This window comes from Littorina saxatilis, linkage group LG2, assembly GCF_037325665.1.
Source record: "Littorina saxatilis isolate snail1 linkage group LG2, US_GU_Lsax_2.0, whole genome shotgun sequence".
Lineage (NCBI taxonomy): Eukaryota > Metazoa > Mollusca > Gastropoda > Littorinimorpha > Littorinidae > Littorina > Littorina saxatilis.
The window spans coordinates 97,882,522-97,900,910 of record NC_090246.1 but is presented as its reverse complement, the minus strand read 5'-3'; the positions used below and the strand labels follow the sequence as shown (position 1 = coordinate 97,900,910).

General features: G+C 40.0%; 1 protein-coding gene across 1 annotated transcript in view; it reads right to left on the bottom strand.

Annotated features, from left to right (window-relative positions):
* Window positions 1-17,141, bottom strand: part of LOC138955030 (uncharacterized) — a 37,862-nt gene extending 20,721 nt beyond the window's left edge. Inside the window, exons 1-7 of the mRNA XM_070326752.1 lie at window positions 16,798-17,141; window positions 13,753-13,976; window positions 13,154-13,243; window positions 9,871-10,108; window positions 8,556-8,703; window positions 4,124-4,202; window positions 1,670-1,753 (exon numbers count right to left, since the gene is read on the bottom strand). Coding sequence (XP_070182853.1) covers window positions 1,670-1,753; window positions 4,124-4,202; window positions 8,556-8,703; window positions 9,871-10,108; window positions 13,154-13,243; window positions 13,753-13,976; window positions 16,798-16,912 — 978 coding nt within the window. The 5' untranslated portion in view covers window positions 16,913-17,141. The remainder of the gene's footprint in view (window positions 1-1,669; window positions 1,754-4,123; window positions 4,203-8,555; window positions 8,704-9,870; window positions 10,109-13,153; window positions 13,244-13,752; window positions 13,977-16,797) is intronic.
* Window positions 17,142-18,389: the final 1,248 nt, after the last annotated feature.

Sequence of the window (18,389 nt, the reverse complement as noted above, 5' to 3'; positions counted from 1 at the left end):
CATATAAATTGAATATATATTCCGGAAGGTGACTTCTGGGTCAATGGACTATTCTGTGTTCGCGAAAATCCACCACCACGTTTGTTTCTGGAAAAGCGTGGTGTAGAGTTCGTACTGCATCAAGCTATGAAAGGCACAGCAAGTGAATGAACCACACTGACTCAGTGCATGGCGATTTTGACACTCGATGCCATTCTGATAATCCATCGGTCCACACTATCGCTCATGTCTCTCTGACAGGATGGATAACTGCTAAGCGGAAGAAGCGGAGCTAAAAGGCAAAATATATCAAAACAAGAATACAGAGTTATCTCCCATATGTTTTTCGCTAATGTTTCGGAAAAAGACGAAAGACGAACGTGATTGTAGAATGGCCAACTTCGACAGTGATCTCCGTTCTGTTCTTCACAGTTATGATAAAGACATCGTTCTAAGGTCAAAACAAGTCGAAATTTTGAGACTGCAGTGGGAAGGAGACAGTTATATTGTTGCATCACTCCCAACTGGTAACGGAAAAAGTATTGTCCGCTCCGTAGCCATTTTGTTATGATCACGTGACAAAGTTGATTATCACGTGACACTTTTGCCATATTTAGAGTTGTTTGCACACTAAATACATCCGCGAAAGATAGCTCGCTTGAAACTGTCTTACATAACAATTCCTTTGTAATTTAAAAATGACACAACCATAAAAACAGAACCAATATTTCACGCGAAAACTGGAGTTACATTTAGAAGAGACAAAGAAGGAAACTGGCCAGATAGCTAGGGCCCAGCCTGGGTAAACAAAAATGGCGGACACAGCGACACGAGGCTGCCTCTTCGGCCTGCCGCTTGAGTGGCACCCACTTTCTGTTCGTGCCCCTCAGACCTGGATTCGAACCCGAGTATCACAAGTCCAGTTTTTTTGTTTGTTTGTTCGTTCATGGGCTGAAACTCCCACGGCTTTTACGTGTATGACCGTTTTTACCCCGCCATTTAGGCAGCCATACGCCGCTTTTGGAGGAAGCATGCTGGGTATTTTCGTGTTTCTATAACCCACCGAACTCTGACATGGATTACAGGATCTTTTTCGTGCGCACTTGGTCTTGTGCTTGCGTGTACACACGGGGGTGTTCGGACACCGAGGAGAGTCTGCACACAAAGTTGACTCTGAGAAATAAATCTCTCGCCGAACGTGGGGACGAACTCACGCTGACAGCGGCCAACTGGATACAAATCCAGCGCGCTACCGACTGAGCTACATCCCCGCCCTACAAGTCCAGTAATCCGCCATTGAGCTTTGAGACTCCTAAACCTAGGGTGGATACAGTCGTGTCAAACACCTGGCAACAGCAGACAATTTCATTTCATTTTCATTTTCATCTCTTTACTATTATTCATGCTTGATTAGGACGTCGATTAATGGGCAGTTTCTTTCAAGTAAAAACAAAAACCAGACGTAAAGACATGCAACAAGAAAGTAGGAATGGTACTGAGTTAAAAGAGATATCCCTGAAAATATGCCGTGGAGTTAATTTTTGACTTGCTAACACCATTTGTGAGCCTTCTCTTGAAGGAAATTATACAAAATTAAAAAAAAATAAAAAGCGGATATGTATCATGTTTGAACTGACAGACAGGCATTCAGAAACAAACATACAGACAGAGACGTGTGAGACGAACTTACGGTAGCAATCATTATCCCAACTGTTCTGACGGTAAGACAATGAGTAGAGGACTGACTCACGAACGTACTGAATACTGAGTTGACCTGCAAAGAGATTAAACCGAAAACAAACTGCATTACAGTAGCACAGTACTGATCAACGGAACACCCGAAAAGAATGAATAACTCAAAATAGACAGATTGCAAAGGTTCTCAATTTAACTTTCAAGAACAAAGACAAACAAGAATGGTAACATTATGGAACGTAAAATGGACAAAACTAGTGAATATTTGAATTTTCGTTTGATCAATTAAACAGATTGCAAATGTTCTCAATTCAAGAATAAAGACAAACAAGAATGGTAACATTATGGAACGTAAAATGGACAAAACTAGTGAATATTTGAATTTTCGTTTGATCAATTAAACAGATTGCAAATGTTCTCAATTCAAGAATAAAGACAAACAAGAATGGTAACATTATGGAACGTAAAATGGACAAAGCCGACACCAGAAAGATGGGCTACACCTGGAGTCAGATAGAAAAGATGGCCTAGGACAGAGGACTCTGGAGAGCTGTTGTTGGCGGCCCATACCCTGACAGGAGTGACGGGCATTGAATTGAATTGAATGAAAATGGACAAAACTAGTGAATATCTGAATTTTCGTTTGATCAATTAAACAGATTGCAAATGTTCTCAATTCAAGAATAAAGACAAACAAGAATGGTAACATTATGGAACGTAAAATGGACAAAACTAGTGAATATTTGAATTTTCGTTTGATCAATTAAACAGATTGCAAATGTTCTCAAACCAAGAATAAAGACAAACAAGAATGGTAACATTATGGAACGTAAAATGGACAAAACTAGTGAATATTTGAATTTTCGTTTGATCAATTAAACAGATTGCAAATGTTCTCAATTCAAGAATAAAGACAAACAAGAATGGTAACATTATGGAACGTAAAATGGACAAAACTAGTGAATATCTGAATTTTCGTTTGATCAATTAAACAGATTGCAAATGTTCTCAAATCAAGAATAAAGACATACAAGAATGGTAACATTATGGAACGTAAAATGGACAAAACTAGTGAATATTTGAAGTTTTGTTTGATCAATTAAACAGATTGCAAATGTTCTCAAATCAAGAATAAATTAAGACAAACAAGAATGGTAACATTATGGAACGTAAAATGGACAAAACTAGTGAATATCAGAATTTTCGTTTGATCTATTAAACAGATTGCAAATGTTCTCAATTCAAGAACAAAGACTAACAAGAATGGTAACATTATGGAACGTAACATGGACAAAACTAGTGAATATTTGAATTTTCGTTTGATCTATTAAACAGATTGCAAATGTTCTCAATTCAAGAACAAAGACTAACAAGAATGGTAACATTATGGAACGTAAAATGAATGGACAAAACTAGTGAATATTTGAATTTTTGTTTGATCAATTAAACGTTCCATAAACCTACCATTATTGTTTTTGATTTAGCTACTTTTAAATTATAAATCGAATGTAACTACAAAGCCATAACCGAATGACGTCAACCGATGTCGAATGGTTTTCACCCTTTTCATCTCTTTCTTCGCAAACAATCTGTTTAAATCGAGCCGTATGAGGCACATCCAGCACCGCGTACGTCAAGGGATACGCGTGGTTAACACTTCATGACAATGAAAGTGACAATGGCAAATCTTTATTTTTTGAGGGTACAAGAATAAGCATAGATATGCTTGTCTGCCTCTGGCCCTCGCCCTACAGAGGGACTAATTAATCTACTCTACCACAACTACTATAAAACATGATTATTGTCAGAACATATTAGTTTATGTACAAGAAGCGCATTATATAGAAACATTGTACATTATAATGTAGTGTTCAAAACTGGGCGAAAAGCAATAAAGAGCGAGATAAACGCAAAGTAAGCATACTTTGCAACGATACATAACTCACTAGCTCAGCTAAAACAATGATCGCTGAGCAAATCCCGCATCAAGCAATGCAAGTGAGAGCAAGTACTGGATCGTCACTGACATAGTGGATAACCAGTGGCGGATTTATGGGGGGGGGGCGAAGGGGGCCCGGGCCCCCCCTTCAGGGAATAAAAAGAGAGAGAGAGAGAGAGAAGAGAGAGAGAGAGAGAGAGAGAGAGAGAGAGAGAGAGAGAGAGAGAGAGAGAGAGAGAGAGAGAGAGAGAGAGAGAGATGATTAAATGACAGTTTCTGAGCTCAGGTGGCCCTAGATTGCAGCATTTTGCTTCTTTGAAAAACAAAATTCCGGGGGGGCATGCGCCCGGAACCCCCCTAGCATGTTAGGGCGCTTTGCGCCTTCAAGTTTGGGCACAAAAGATTGGGTGTGCCCCCCCTTCCTTAAGATCCTGGATCCGCCCTTGATAACGATTTTGACACTCGGTAAGGGATTTGAAATGACATTTGTGAGGGGGTCGATGCACTCACGATTATCTCCATGAAGCCGTACCACTGAACGATATCACTCATCGCTTGTGTCGTGTCGTTGCCAGCGATAGAGAGAAACCTGTAGAATAACAAGAAATTCCTATGAGGTAGGAAAAACACCCCCGTCAAAGGAAAATAACCTTCTCAGTTGGTGGCAGTGACTGAGTGAGAATGGTTATTTCCCTTTGACCATGAAGATGTGCCTCTATAAGTCCTTGTAGAATCTTAATCCACCAATAACTCCCTAACCGTGTGTTTGACTGGTCCCAAGTTTTGTAAGGACCGTCTCAGGAATGTATAGAACCTGTTCACCAAGTTTGGTGACGATCGGTCCGTTCATTCTTGAGATCTATATGCGAACACAAACAAACAAACACATCGAGCGAAACCTATACACACCCCTATACCGGGGGTGTAAAAAGGAGAGAAAAAAGACAGAAATAAGAACAAGCCGCGTGAAGCGAAGTTAATACATTTGGTCAATCTGTGGAACTCACAGAATGAAATTCAACGCACTGCACCGGCCGCTGATATCTTGAACAGACAAGCCACTATATATATATCGCTTTTTTTTTATCGATTACTACAATTTTAATTTTAAATAGAATTTTCAGATTTGTAATGACCAAACTCATTATTTTATGCCAAAATGCAATCCAATAGTCCGGGCTTCGTCGCAGATTGTTGACCAAAACTTCAAGCAATTACATTAAAAAATGAGGCTGTGACAGTGCCGTCTCATTTAAAAAACAAGTCGCGTAAGGCGAAATTACTGTATTTAGTCAAGCTGTGGAACTCACAGAATGAAACTGAACGCACTGCATTTTTTCACAATGACCGTAGTCCGCCGCTCGTGCAAAACGCAGTGAACCTGACTAGTGCGGTAGTGGTTTCGCTGTGCTGCATAGCGCGATTTTCTGTGCCTCTCTTCGTTTTAACTTTCTGAGCGTGTTTTTAATCCAAACATATCATATCTATATGTTTTTGGAATCAGGAACCGATATCATACCCAGGAACTCTCATGTAAACTTTCATAAAGATCGGTCCAGTAGTTTACTCTGAATCGCTCTACACACACACACACACACACAGACACACACACACACACACACACACACACAACACACAGACACACACACACACACACACACACACACACACACACACACACACACACACACACACACACACACACACAGACATACATACACCACGACCCTCGTCTCGATTCTCCCTCTATGTTAAAACATTTAGTCAAAACTTGACTAAATGTAAACAAGTCGCGTAAGGCGAGATTACTACATTTAGTCAAGCTGTGGAACTCACAGAATGAAACTGAACGCACTGCATTTTTTCACAATGACCGTAGTCCGCCGCTTGTGCAAAACGGAGGGAAACTGACGAGCCTGTTTAGCGCGGTAGTGGTTTCGCTGTGCTGCATAGCACGCTTTTCTGTGCCTCTCTTCGTTTTAACTTTCTGAGCGTGTTTTTTAATCCAAACATATCATATCTATATGTTTTTGGAATCAGGAACCAACAAGAAATAAGATGAAATTGTTTTTAAATCGATTTAGGAAATTTAATTTTGATCATAATATTTATATTTCTAATTTTCAGAGCTTGTTTTTGATATATTCATATTTATATGTTTTTGGAATCAGGAAATGATGTAGAATAAGATGAACGTAAATTTGGATCGTTTTATATAAAAACAAATGTCATTACAATTTTCAGATATTTAATGACCAAAGTCATTAATTAATTTTTAAGCCCCCAAGCTGAAATGCAATACCGAAGTCCGGCCTTCGTCGAAGATTGCTTTACACAAATTGCTATCAATTTGATTGAAAAATGAGGGTGTGACAGTGCCGCCTCAACTTTTACAAAAAGCCGGATATGATGTCATCAAAGACATTTATCGAAAAAATGAAAAATTGTTCTGGGGATATCATACCCAGGAACTCTCATGTAAAATTTCATAAAGATCGGTCCAGTAGTTTACTCTAAATCGCTCTACACACACACACACACACAGACACACACACACACACACACACACACAGACACACACACACACACACACATACACACACACACACACACACACACACACACACACACACACACACACACACACACACACACACATACACCACGACCCTCGTCTCGATTCCCCCTCTATGTTAAAACATTTAGTCAAAACTTGACTAAATGTAACAAGTCGCGTAAGGCGAAAATACAATATTTAGTCAAGTAGCTGTCGAACTCACAGAATGAAACTGAACGCAATGCCATTTTTCAGCAAGACCGTATATACTCGTAGCATCGTCAGTCCACCGCTCATGGCAAAGGCAGTGAAATTGACAAGAAGAGCGGGGTAATAGTTGCGCTAAGAAGGATAGCACGCTTTTCTGTACCTCTCTTTGTTTTAACTTTCTGAGCGTGTTTTTAATCCAAACATATCATATCTATATGTTTTTGGAATCAGGAACCGACAAGGAATAAGATGAAAGTGTTTTTAAATTGATTTGGACAATTTAATTTTGATAATAATTTTTATATATTTAATTTTCAGAGCTTGTTTTTAATCCGAATATAACATATTTATATGTTTTTGGAATCAGCAAATGATGGAGAATAAGATAAACGTAAATTTGGATCGTTTTATAAATTTTTATTTTTTTTTACAATTTTCAGATTTTTAATGACCAAAGTCATTAATTAATTTTTAAGCCACCAAGCTGAAATGCAATACCGAAGTCCGGGCTTCGTCGAAGATTATTTGACCAAAATTTCAACCAATTTGGTTGAAAAATGAGGGCGTGACAGTGCCGCCTCAACTTTCACGAAAAGCCGGATATGACGTCATCAAAGACATTTATCAAAAAAATGAAAAAAATGTTCGGGGATTTCATACCCAGGAACTCTCATGTCAAATTTCATAAAGGTCGGTCCAGTAGTTTAGTCTGAATCGCTCTACACACACACACAGACACACAGACACACAGACACACGCACATACACCACGACCCTCGTTTCGATTCCCCCTCGATGTTAAAATATTTAGTCAAAACTTGACTAAATACAAAAAGAGCTTGATATGACGTCATCAAATTTTTTTTATCATAAATTGAAAACAAGTCGCGTAAGGCGAAAATACAATATTTAGTCAAGTAGCTGTCGAACTCACAGAATGAAACGCAATGCCATTTTACTCGTAGCATCGTCAGGCCACCGCTCATGGCAAAAGCAGTGAAATTGACAAGAAGAGCGGGGTAGTAGTTGCGCTAAGAAGGATAGCACGCTTTTCTGTACCTCTCTTTGTTTTAACTTTCTGAGCGTGTTTTTAATCCAAACATATCATATCTATATGTTTTTGGAATCAGGAACCGACAAGGAATAAGATGAAAGTGTTTTTAAATTGATTTGGACAATTTAATTTTGATAATAATTTTTATATATTTAATTTTCAGAGCTTGTTTTTAATCCGAATATAACATATTTATATGTTTTTGGAATCAGCAAATGATGGAGAATAAGATAAACGTAAATTTGGATCGTTTTATAAATTTTTATTTTTTTTTTACAATTTTCAGATTTTTAATGACCAAAGTCATTAGTTAATTTTTAAGCCACCAAGCTGAAATGCAATACCGAACCCCGGGCTTCGTCGAAGATTACTTGACCAAAATTTCAACCAATTTGGTTGAAAAATGAGAGCGTGACAGTGCCGCCTCAACTTTCACGAAAAGCCGGATATGACGTCATCAAAGACATTTATCAAAAAAATGAAAAAAACGTATGGGGATATCAATCCCAGGAACTCTCATGTCAAATTTCATAAAGATCGGTCCAGTAGTTTGGTCTGAATCGCTCTACACGCACGCACGCACGCACGCACACACACACACACACACACACACACACATACACACACACATACACCACGACCCTCGTTTCGATTCCCCCTCGATGTTAAAATATTTAGTCAAAACTTGACTAAATATAAAAAGCGTTTGGGGACATCATTTGCAGGAGCTCTAATGAAAAGGTCCATGAAAATCGGTCCAGTGGTTTTCTGGGAATCGCTACACCCACACACACACACACACACACACACACACACAAACACAAACACACACACAGACACACAAACACACCCACACACCCACACACCCACACACACACAAACAAACACCCACACACCCACACACACCCACGCACCCACACACACACACACCCACACACATACACACACACAAACACCCACACACACACACACCCACACAAACAAACACCCACACACCCACACACACCCACGCACCCACACACACACACACCCACACACACACACACACACAAACACCCACACCCCCCCCCACACACACACACACAGGTGGGGTTGGGGTGGGGTGGGGGAAGAGATTCATACTTATTGTAATCCGCAGCGTCAATAGAGAGAAAGTATTCCACAATGTTGTTAATGCCACTCCCTGTGTCACGCTTTTTCCTTGAATTCCCACCGTTTCTCTGTACCCAACCTGAGTTTCCCATTGAGAAGTGGGTGCTGTCGTAGTTATCTGCAAAATTGCAAAATACCTGAGTTAACTGTGTGTGTGTGTGTGAGAGAGAGAGAGAGAGAGAGAGAGAGAGAGAGAGAGAGACAGAGAGAGAGAGAGACAGAGACAGAGACAGAGAGACAGAGAGACAGAGAGACAGATCTGCTTTTTTACATATGACCCTCGCGCTTAAAAGGGATTAATCTGAAATGGCCAAAGAATATATTTTTATAGGTAAACTAAAGTAAGAATACATTATACATGTACATAAAATGCATTGTATAGAAGAAAAATGCGAGTTCTTTTGATGTGAGTAAAGTATCATAGACTAGCTTACACTGACGTACAAACAAAGCTCAAAACATCATACACAGACATACATTGCATTCATAAATCAAATTAATCAAGTAATTACATTGTTGAAAAACATCCCTAATTTATGCGCTCGTGCAAAACATAGAGAGGAGATCAAAACGACGAACACTCTGCTCGTCGGACGTTACGTGACATAAAAAGCGTTGTAGGTTACCTTTCCCATATTACTTTTCTCAATCGGCGACCGAGCTTCGCATATGTCAAAGTGGATATACGCATGATATGAAAGTTTCAGTATTGCTAAAATAACACCGATGAGATCTAACGACGGAGACTGTGCTGTTATATGAAGTCTTATATCGCGCGCGTATCTCCAGACTCGGACTCAAGGTGCAGGGATCTATTTATGACGTGTGAGATGGAATTTTTTACACAATACATCACGCATTCACATCGACCAGCAGATCGCAGCCATTTCGGCGCATATCCTACTTTTCACGGCCTATTATTCCAAGTCACACGGGTATTTTGGTGGACATTTTTTATCTATGCCTACACAATTTTGCCAGGAAAGACCCTTTTGTCAATCGTGGGATCTTTAACGTGCCCACCCCAATATAGTGTACACGAAGGGACCTCGGGTTTTCGTCTCATCCGAAAGACTAGCACTTAAACCCACCACCTAGGTTTGGAAAGGGGGGAGAAAATGCTAACGCCCTGACCCAGGGTCGAACTCGCAACCTCTCGCTTCGGAGCGCAAGTGCGTTACCACTCGGCCACCCAGTCCTGCTGTAACTCTCTATTACAACAAACGTCATGCTTCATCCCGCCTCTCCCGTGAACTAAAAAAAGAAAAGAAAAAAAAAGTCTTACACGTAGGGGTTTCAACAATAGGAACAGAGTCTCCGATGAAGTTTAGCGGCAAACCCATGTCGGCGATCACAAACGTCGGGAGATGCCCTGATAGAGGCAACGAAGGCACAGTCAGCAGTAGCGGATTTGCAGCTTGCCTGTCAGCTGCGGCTCGCTTTATCCGATTAGCCTGGGGATGTTCGTGGTCGTAGTCCGGTCTGAGCTGCACCAAGTTGTTCTTATGTCGAAAGACCCCATTCTGCAGTAACGAATCAAATTAAAGTCAGTAAATGGTTAAAAGAAGAGTGGTGTTCACATGGCAGACTTTGTACCAACTTTCCCCCAACTTTTAAACGATTTTCGTTGGCGCCAAGTCAAATCAAATACGCTGCCCATGTGAACAGCGCAAACGCTCAAACTAGTTTTAATTAAGCGACGATTCTCGCCAGACTTGAAGGCCAGTGCAGCTATCGGAGCTACCTCCTAATGCGGTAAGAGCAGTTTGGCTAGAGCTAACCAATCAATAAGCGCGATAAGAAAAGTCTGCGGAAAATCTTTGTCAAGCCAAGGCCAAGTCGAGCAGTGCTCGACTGAGTTTTGGAGTCGCTGCTAAGTCTGACATAAATCGTTCCTCAATTGCTGGGGCCGTTCACATGGCAGATTTTTGCCGACTTGGCCTCGACGACTCGAGAGCGATTTTCAAACGACTATAGTTGGGGAAAAGTTGGTTACAAGTCTGCCATGTGAACCGCACTTAACGCGATCGAACTGGGCGCGTTCTTTGTCATCGTTCGGTCTTCATGGTTAAAAGACGAGAGTTCGTTGCTGTGGTCCGGTCTTAGTTGCACTAGTTTGTGCCGGTGTCACAAACTGAAAACTCTGCCTGAACAATCCCTCTCAATGCGGGCAATGCGCATGCGCTAACACGGGGAGATTAATCAGGTCGTGAACAACCTAACCCTAACCCTAACCCTAACCCATGGTTCGTTCGGTCGAAGGGTCGCATTTTTTAAGTCCAAGATTGGCGCATGCGCATTGACCGAATTGAGAGGGATTGTTCAGCAGAGTTTTCAGTTCGTGACACCGGCAACCCCGTTCAGCAGTAAAGAACAAGTCGCGTAAAGCGATATAAAAACATTTAGTCAAGCTGTCGGCATCAAAGTAACAGATTAACACAAAAAAAACAGTCATCGCCGAGACTATATTAAGATAGTCTCGAGTTACCACATCAAAAGACCGAGACGGGTCACGCTCGTCTCCGCGTAGCGTGCGAACGCAGTACCTACTTAACCTATTTTCTGTAATTCTGAGCACATTTTTAGAGTAAACATGACAATATGTATATATTTTTGAATTCAGGAGGAATTGAGAAATACGATTCAATCATTTTTAAATCTGTTAGTGAAAACTCGATTTTAATGACAACTTTAATGAGCAAACCAATTAACTACCTTTTAAGCTGCGAAGCTGAAATTCAATCCCATAGTCCGGACTTCTTCGAAGATTGCTTGACCAAAATTACAATCAATTTGATTGAAAAATGAGGGCGTGACAGTGCTTCCTCAACTTTTACAAAAAGGCGGATATGACGTCATCAGACATTTATCGAAAAATGAAAAAAACCGTCTGGGGATATCATACCCAGGAACTCTCGTGTAAAATTTCTTGAAGATCGGTTTAGTAGTTTTCTCTGAATCAATGTACACACACGCACGCACACACACACACACACACACGCACACACACACACACACACACACACACACACACACACACACACACACACACACACACACACACACACACACACACACACACACACACACACACACACACACACACACATACACCACAACCCTCGTCTCGATTCCCCCTCTATGTTAAAACATTTAGTCAAAACTTGACTAAATGTAACGAAAGGAGCAAATGGTTAAAAGAGGAGAGTTCGTTGCTGTGGTCCGGTTTTAGTTGCACTAGTCTGTTCTTGTGTCATAAGACCCCGTTCTGCAGTAAAGAACGAAAGGAGCGAATAGTCAAAAGAGGAGTGTTCGTCCTCGTACTTCCTTCCAAGCTAACTGAACCCGGTTGTCGGTGAGTCGAAAGACCCCGTTCTGCAGCAAAGAACCAAAAAGAGTACAGGGTTAAACGAAGTTTCTTGGTTGTCGTGGCTCGGTCTAAAAAAATGTTTCTTGGTCTGCAAAACCCCGTTGTGAAATAAAGAACCGAAGAAGATTATTGTTCAGATCAATCTGGGAGTATTCGTTGTCGCGATCTGGTCTCAGTCGCATCCGGGTGTTCTTGAGTCGAATGACCCCGTCCGAGCTGCGGGAACGAATAAAAAAAAGATTTAAAGGGGAATGTTCGATGTTGTAGTCCGGTCTACCCAATGTTTTCTTGCTTCCAGAAACCCCGTTCTGAAGTAAAAATCCAAAAGAGATTGTTAGGCGATCAATAATAGCACCTGGGAATATCTGTTGTCGTGGTTCGGTCTCAAGGTTTCAAGGTTTTATTCGGCTTTAGGCCTATAGCTCGGAAGCAACAAACCAAAGAAGTAAAGGGTGAAAGTAAAGGGTGAAAGTAAAGGGTGAAAGTAAAGGGTGAAAGTAAAGGGTGAAAGTAAAGGGTGAAAGTAAAGGGTGAAAGTAAAGGGTGAAAGTAAAGGGTGAAAGTAAAGGGTGAAAGTAAAGGGTGAAAGTAAAGGGTGAAAGTAAAAGGATCAATCCTTCCCATGAATGATTTGCTTTTGAGAAAACAGTTGATCAACATATTTCAAGTCTGCACAGGAAGCAGGTCAGGATGTTTATTATGTGTATGTGTCCAAGTGGACAAACCAGGCCAATTAAGAGCTAAGCAGAACTGTTTTTATGGGTAGGACTATGGCTGTACAAGATGAGTGTTTAAATAGTATTATCGTGCGTGGGATATTTGCACATGCTTTGGTATATCCTGGACATGTTGATAGACACAGACAGACGGACACAGACAGACAGACAGACAGACAGACAGACAGACACAGACACACACACACACACACACACACACACACACATACACACAGACACACAGACACACACACACATACACACAGACACACACAGACACACACATACACACACACACACACGCCCCCTCCCCGCCCCCTCCACCCGCCACACACACACAGACTAAGAAAGGACAAGATTCAAGCATTTATACCCCGCTTAGAGTATTATCGAACCATAACCAAGAGAAGCAGGGCTCTAACGACAATGCAACATTATAGAAACAAAGAGAGTCAAACAGTTAGTGAACTAGCCATCTTTACCAGTGTATAGCTGTTCTTCTGTCCCTCGGAATCCCCCTCATGTACAAGGAAAGAAGCGTGGTTTTCTGGATCAGTATAGAGTGCCCATTCCTGAAATGAAAAGAAATTAAGCTTGATTATCTTGTCCGTGCACTTTCAAGTTATTAACGTTGGGCGGCACAAAGTAAAAGCTTACTTATCATATTTTACATGCGCAAAACGATTGGACAACTGCATCTTTCTCACACGCCGGTTTAGACAACTAACGCTGATAAGCAAGTTATATGTTGTTTATATATATGTAAGTATGCAAAGGCTAAAAGAAGCAAACGAAAACGGGCACACATGACAGAGTTCCAAACAGATTTGTAACAGACAGACAATGACGAGGTCAATCAGTTAAAGACCTATAGTGGTAACGGATAAGATACTCTCAGTTATAACTTGAAATTAACCAATCGTTGCGTAAATGATTCATCAATAATATAAAGAAGAAATAAAAAGGAGAAAATGTGTATCTGCAATATCAAGTGCGAAAATACATGCATTCTGTTGTGTGGAAAATATATACACAACAAAAACGTTTGAAAAGTAATGATACACATAAATTAGGCACGAACCTGACCATGCTCCACTTCATACGGAGCCATTTCCCCGCCTTTCGTGACGTAAACAGGAATGTTGCTCATAGATCGATGATGCTTCTCCAGTAGGAGTTCTGTGACAACACCATCTGCAGTTCTGACGTGAAACTCCAAAGTGGAAGGGAGGCCACCGACTTCTCGCTTGTTCCTTGTGTACACGTTCTCTCCCTTGCTATGTACGTAATGGACACTAACAGGTTCTGTAATAGAAAACAAGTCGTGTAAAGTGAAATCAATACGTTAAGTTAACCTGTTGGCCTTACATAATGAAATTGAACACTCTGCATTTTTTCACCGAGACAAGTAAGTCCTGGGCTGGCCGTACTATAACCCTTGGTCCCATCCTGATCTCAGGTGAAAATGAGTTCGGCTCATTCTCTCCCTGACAGGATGCCTTGAGTTTCCTTATCTGGCAAGGAAACCGATTTTTATTTTTTTTTATTTTTTTTTTTTACATATTTAGAGCTTTTTGTAATGTGTTATGAATGTAAGCAGATTCGCGATCGTCGATAATGATTTTTCATGGTGTTTTGTAGTTTTTAAATTACAGAGGAATTTTTATTTTAGACAGTTTCAAGCGAGCTATTTTTCGCGGATGTATTTACTGTGCATTGACCAGAATAGACGATTTTCGGATTTTTTTATTTTATTTGTTCGACCTTCTTAGGATTATGGAGTTTTATGCACTGCCTTTTATAGTTAACTAAATTTTTGTATTTGAAATAGTCCATTGTAGTCGGTGTAGGCCTTAAGCTTAATTTAATCGTTTGTCCAGTATTTAATTTAATTCTCTATTTTTGTATGAACTCAAATGTTTAGTGTTCTTAGTATGTCTTGTTAGGCTAAGTTCTATTTAATCAGAGTATGTTTGCGTGTGCTTATACCTAGTGATATTGTAAAGCGCATAGTGCTTTTAGTTATGCGCTATAGAAATCTCCTTAATAAATAAAATAAATAAATAAATAACTCCGTGGAGTTTGTATGGGTTGCGTAAGAGTGAATACCCTTGCTTTTCCTCTGACAACAACTTCACACGTACTTCTATCCACGTGTTGATTAAAACAATGAATGCAGTTACCTCAGTGCCTCCTAACCTTTTATTATTTTTATTTTTGTTTAACATTTTTAGCTGGGTTTGACGCAATCACAGACATTTGTTAAAAAAAGGTGAAAACAAATGGGGATACCACTTGGAAGAACTCACATGTACAGCTTCATGAACATCCGAGAATCGCTTGAAGCATGCGAACAGTGAACCGATTTTCTTTCATTTTTAGCACATTTCTTCCCAAAAGGAAATGCAATCTCATAGTCCTGACCGTGCATGACAAAACAAAAAAATGAATGAATTCAATCGAAAAATGCAATCGCCACAGTGCCACCTCAACTTTCTTAAAGGCTGACATAGTCCTATTTAATTAGTTTAATTACTTCCAGGGCTTTTCCATCGTTGCGGGGATGTATAAATTAAGCTTCCTGCAAAGTTTCAGGTTTGAAGTCCTTACCAATTACGAGATTCTTTATTGCATTGTTTAGCAAGAGTTCTCCAGGACTTGGGCTATTTTTAGACTGTTGACGTCACTTCGTGACGTTTCGTAAACCAAAGATGGCGTTTGAGACTGTTCTGTTTACATTCGACACTATCAACATAACTTTGCAATACTGAAATAATTTTTTCTGTGTTCGAAAGCTACAGCCAATCGTTATTATATCCGCTTAGGTACAGTTTTACAACATTATTGGCACATGTAAACAATATGAATTAATTAATGAACGCTACGAATATGGCAGCCTTTAACGAGCGTATATGACGTTATTAAAAACATTTATAAAAAGAAAAAAGAAAAACGTTGGGGGAATCATATGGAAGAATGTATATGCAAGGTTTTACAAATCCGAATCAAATCAGGCACATCACTAATTGTAGATCAGACAATCAAAGGGACGTAAGAACTTTAAATGCATACGACACCTCTGTGCAGCAAGAGCAAGTGAGTTACGCGGAACTAATATCTGTGCACAATAACAAGCAATATTGCTATTTCATATGTAACGTGGATTTCCATTGGTCAATTGGGCAAAACTGAGCTCATTGTAAAAGTGATATCGACGACATTTTCGTCGATATCAAAACTGATATCGACGACCTCTTTATTGGTTCCCCACTTCAAAAACAAAAACACCTACCTTTAAATACAAACAAATATATATGAAAATGTAATGATCCCAGAATTTAGTTCAGCAAGTGACTAAAGACTTTTTGAAAGAAAAGACATTTTGAAATACTGAAAAGTACAAGAAAAGAGTGAACAAAAAGAAATAATAATCAGAGGGAGGGATATGGAACAGCCAAAACTGAGACAAATACTTTTGTAATTTCTTTACAGTAAATACAAAATGTCCAGAGAATTGGCAATATATCTAACATTGACTGACTGTGTGATGATATCTTCTGCTATTGGTCTGTTTCGACAGTGATATCAAAATCTCGACCTCCAGTCTCGATTTTGATATCACTGTCTCAACAGACCATAGCAGAAGATATCATCACACAGTCCGTCAATATTGGGTAATACAAGGAACACACGAATTTCATCCTAGATAACGGATGATCGCCGTAAGCTCATGATTATATTCATCACTCGTACAAACACTTACGTATACGGTAATAACTCAACTCAAAGACTCGACTCAAAGATTTTACTGTCTTTATACAAACAAGGAAAATTGCCTCGCAATGTCAGGCGGTTTAAAAACACAAAATACATCTCATTTATACTAACAGTTCAACATTGTAATAAAAAGATCCAACATTTTTTCTGAGCAACCACTCAAGAAAACACGCACACACACACACACACACACACACACACACAACACACGCACACACACACAAATACACTCAAGACTTGGTTAAATATCAACAGGCGGCAATGAAACACTACAGCGGATTAAAGGAACCTTTTCAAGCTATTTCTGCTCAATTATTCCCTCAACGCAAAACCACGAAATAATCCTTACCTGTCAGCGTTGAGTGTAAAGGATCGTTCATGCGGATCATGGCGTTAGCAGAACCCCAGAAAAGTAGAAATCCGGTAAATACGTGGACAGGACAGAGAAACAGTCGGCTACCCATCTTTTTTGTTGCAAGAAATTCAACCTCCCCTTGCCCCGGTAGATCTGTCTAGCTCACTGACTTACTTATTCTTCCTCACAGCAGATGAGGCATATGTTCATGAATAACTGGCCACTGCTACAAAGCAAGAAGAAAGCCCGAGGCGGTGAAAATCTCGGATTGGGGAAGATGTGACGATTGCATGCGTGTTCAAAACGTCTGATATCGCCAGGTCAGCTGGCTATTCCGTATTCGTGTGGACGATATGACAGTGTCACCTCCCTGCATGATTTTGAGGCTTTATATTTTTACGGCGTGTTCTTGAACTTCGCCTGTCGTTTTGTGTGGCGTAATGTAAAAATCAGTGTTTATGTAATTTTCGTGGCAGAAGGGTGCGCTATGTGCATGTGCGTGGTTCTGTGCGTGTGTGCGTGTGTGTGTGTGTGTTTATATCTATATATATATACGACTAGTGTCTGTGTGTGTGTGTGTCTGTGTGTCTGTGTGTCTGTGTGTGTATGTGCGTTTGTGTGTGTGCGTGTGTGTGTGTGTGTGTGTGTGTGTGTGTGTGTGTATGCGCGTTTGTGTGTGTTTGTGTCTGTGTGAGTGAGTGAGTGTGTGTGTGTGTGTGTGTATGTGTGTGAGTGTGTGTGTGTGTGGTTGTGTGTGTGTGCGTGTGTGTATACTGTGTACGTGAGCGAGAGCGCGTGCGTGTGCGTTTGACGTGGGATACGAATGATGGGGGAGGGGGGGGGGGTGCAAGGAATTAATCATCCCACATAACGACATATGAAATAAAACGCCAGTTGTCGCCGAATATCAATGAATGTTTTATGTTTCTTTTTATTTCTGAGTTGATTGCATAGTGTGCAGTGTTAAGATTATGTTGATCCAGTCAGACATTTGCAAAGACACTTAGTGACGTACAAACCCCAATGATGACAGACACATTCATGTACTTATATACAAATACATGTACTTATATACAAATACATGTACTTATATACAAATACATGTACTTATATACAAATACATGTACTTATATACAAATACATGTACTTATATACAAATACATGTACTTATATACAAATACATGTACTTATATACAAATACATGTACTTATATACAAATACATGTACTTATATACAAATACATGTACTTATATACAAATACATGTACTTATATACAAATACATGTACTTATATACAAATACATGTACTTATATACAAATACATGTACTTATATACAAATACATGTACTTATATACAAATACATGTACTTATGCACACACATGTGGTAATGCAATGGTCTATTCGATAGACGTTATGCGGGGGTTTACTTTGATTGTGTGTCTTTGTTAGACGGGCGAAGTGGCGCAGTGGTAAGACGTCGGCCTCCTAATCGGGAGGTCGTGAGTTCGAATCCCGGTCGCTGCCGCCTGGTGGGTTAAGAGTGGAGATTTTTCCGATCTCCCAGGTCAACTTATGTGCAGACCTGC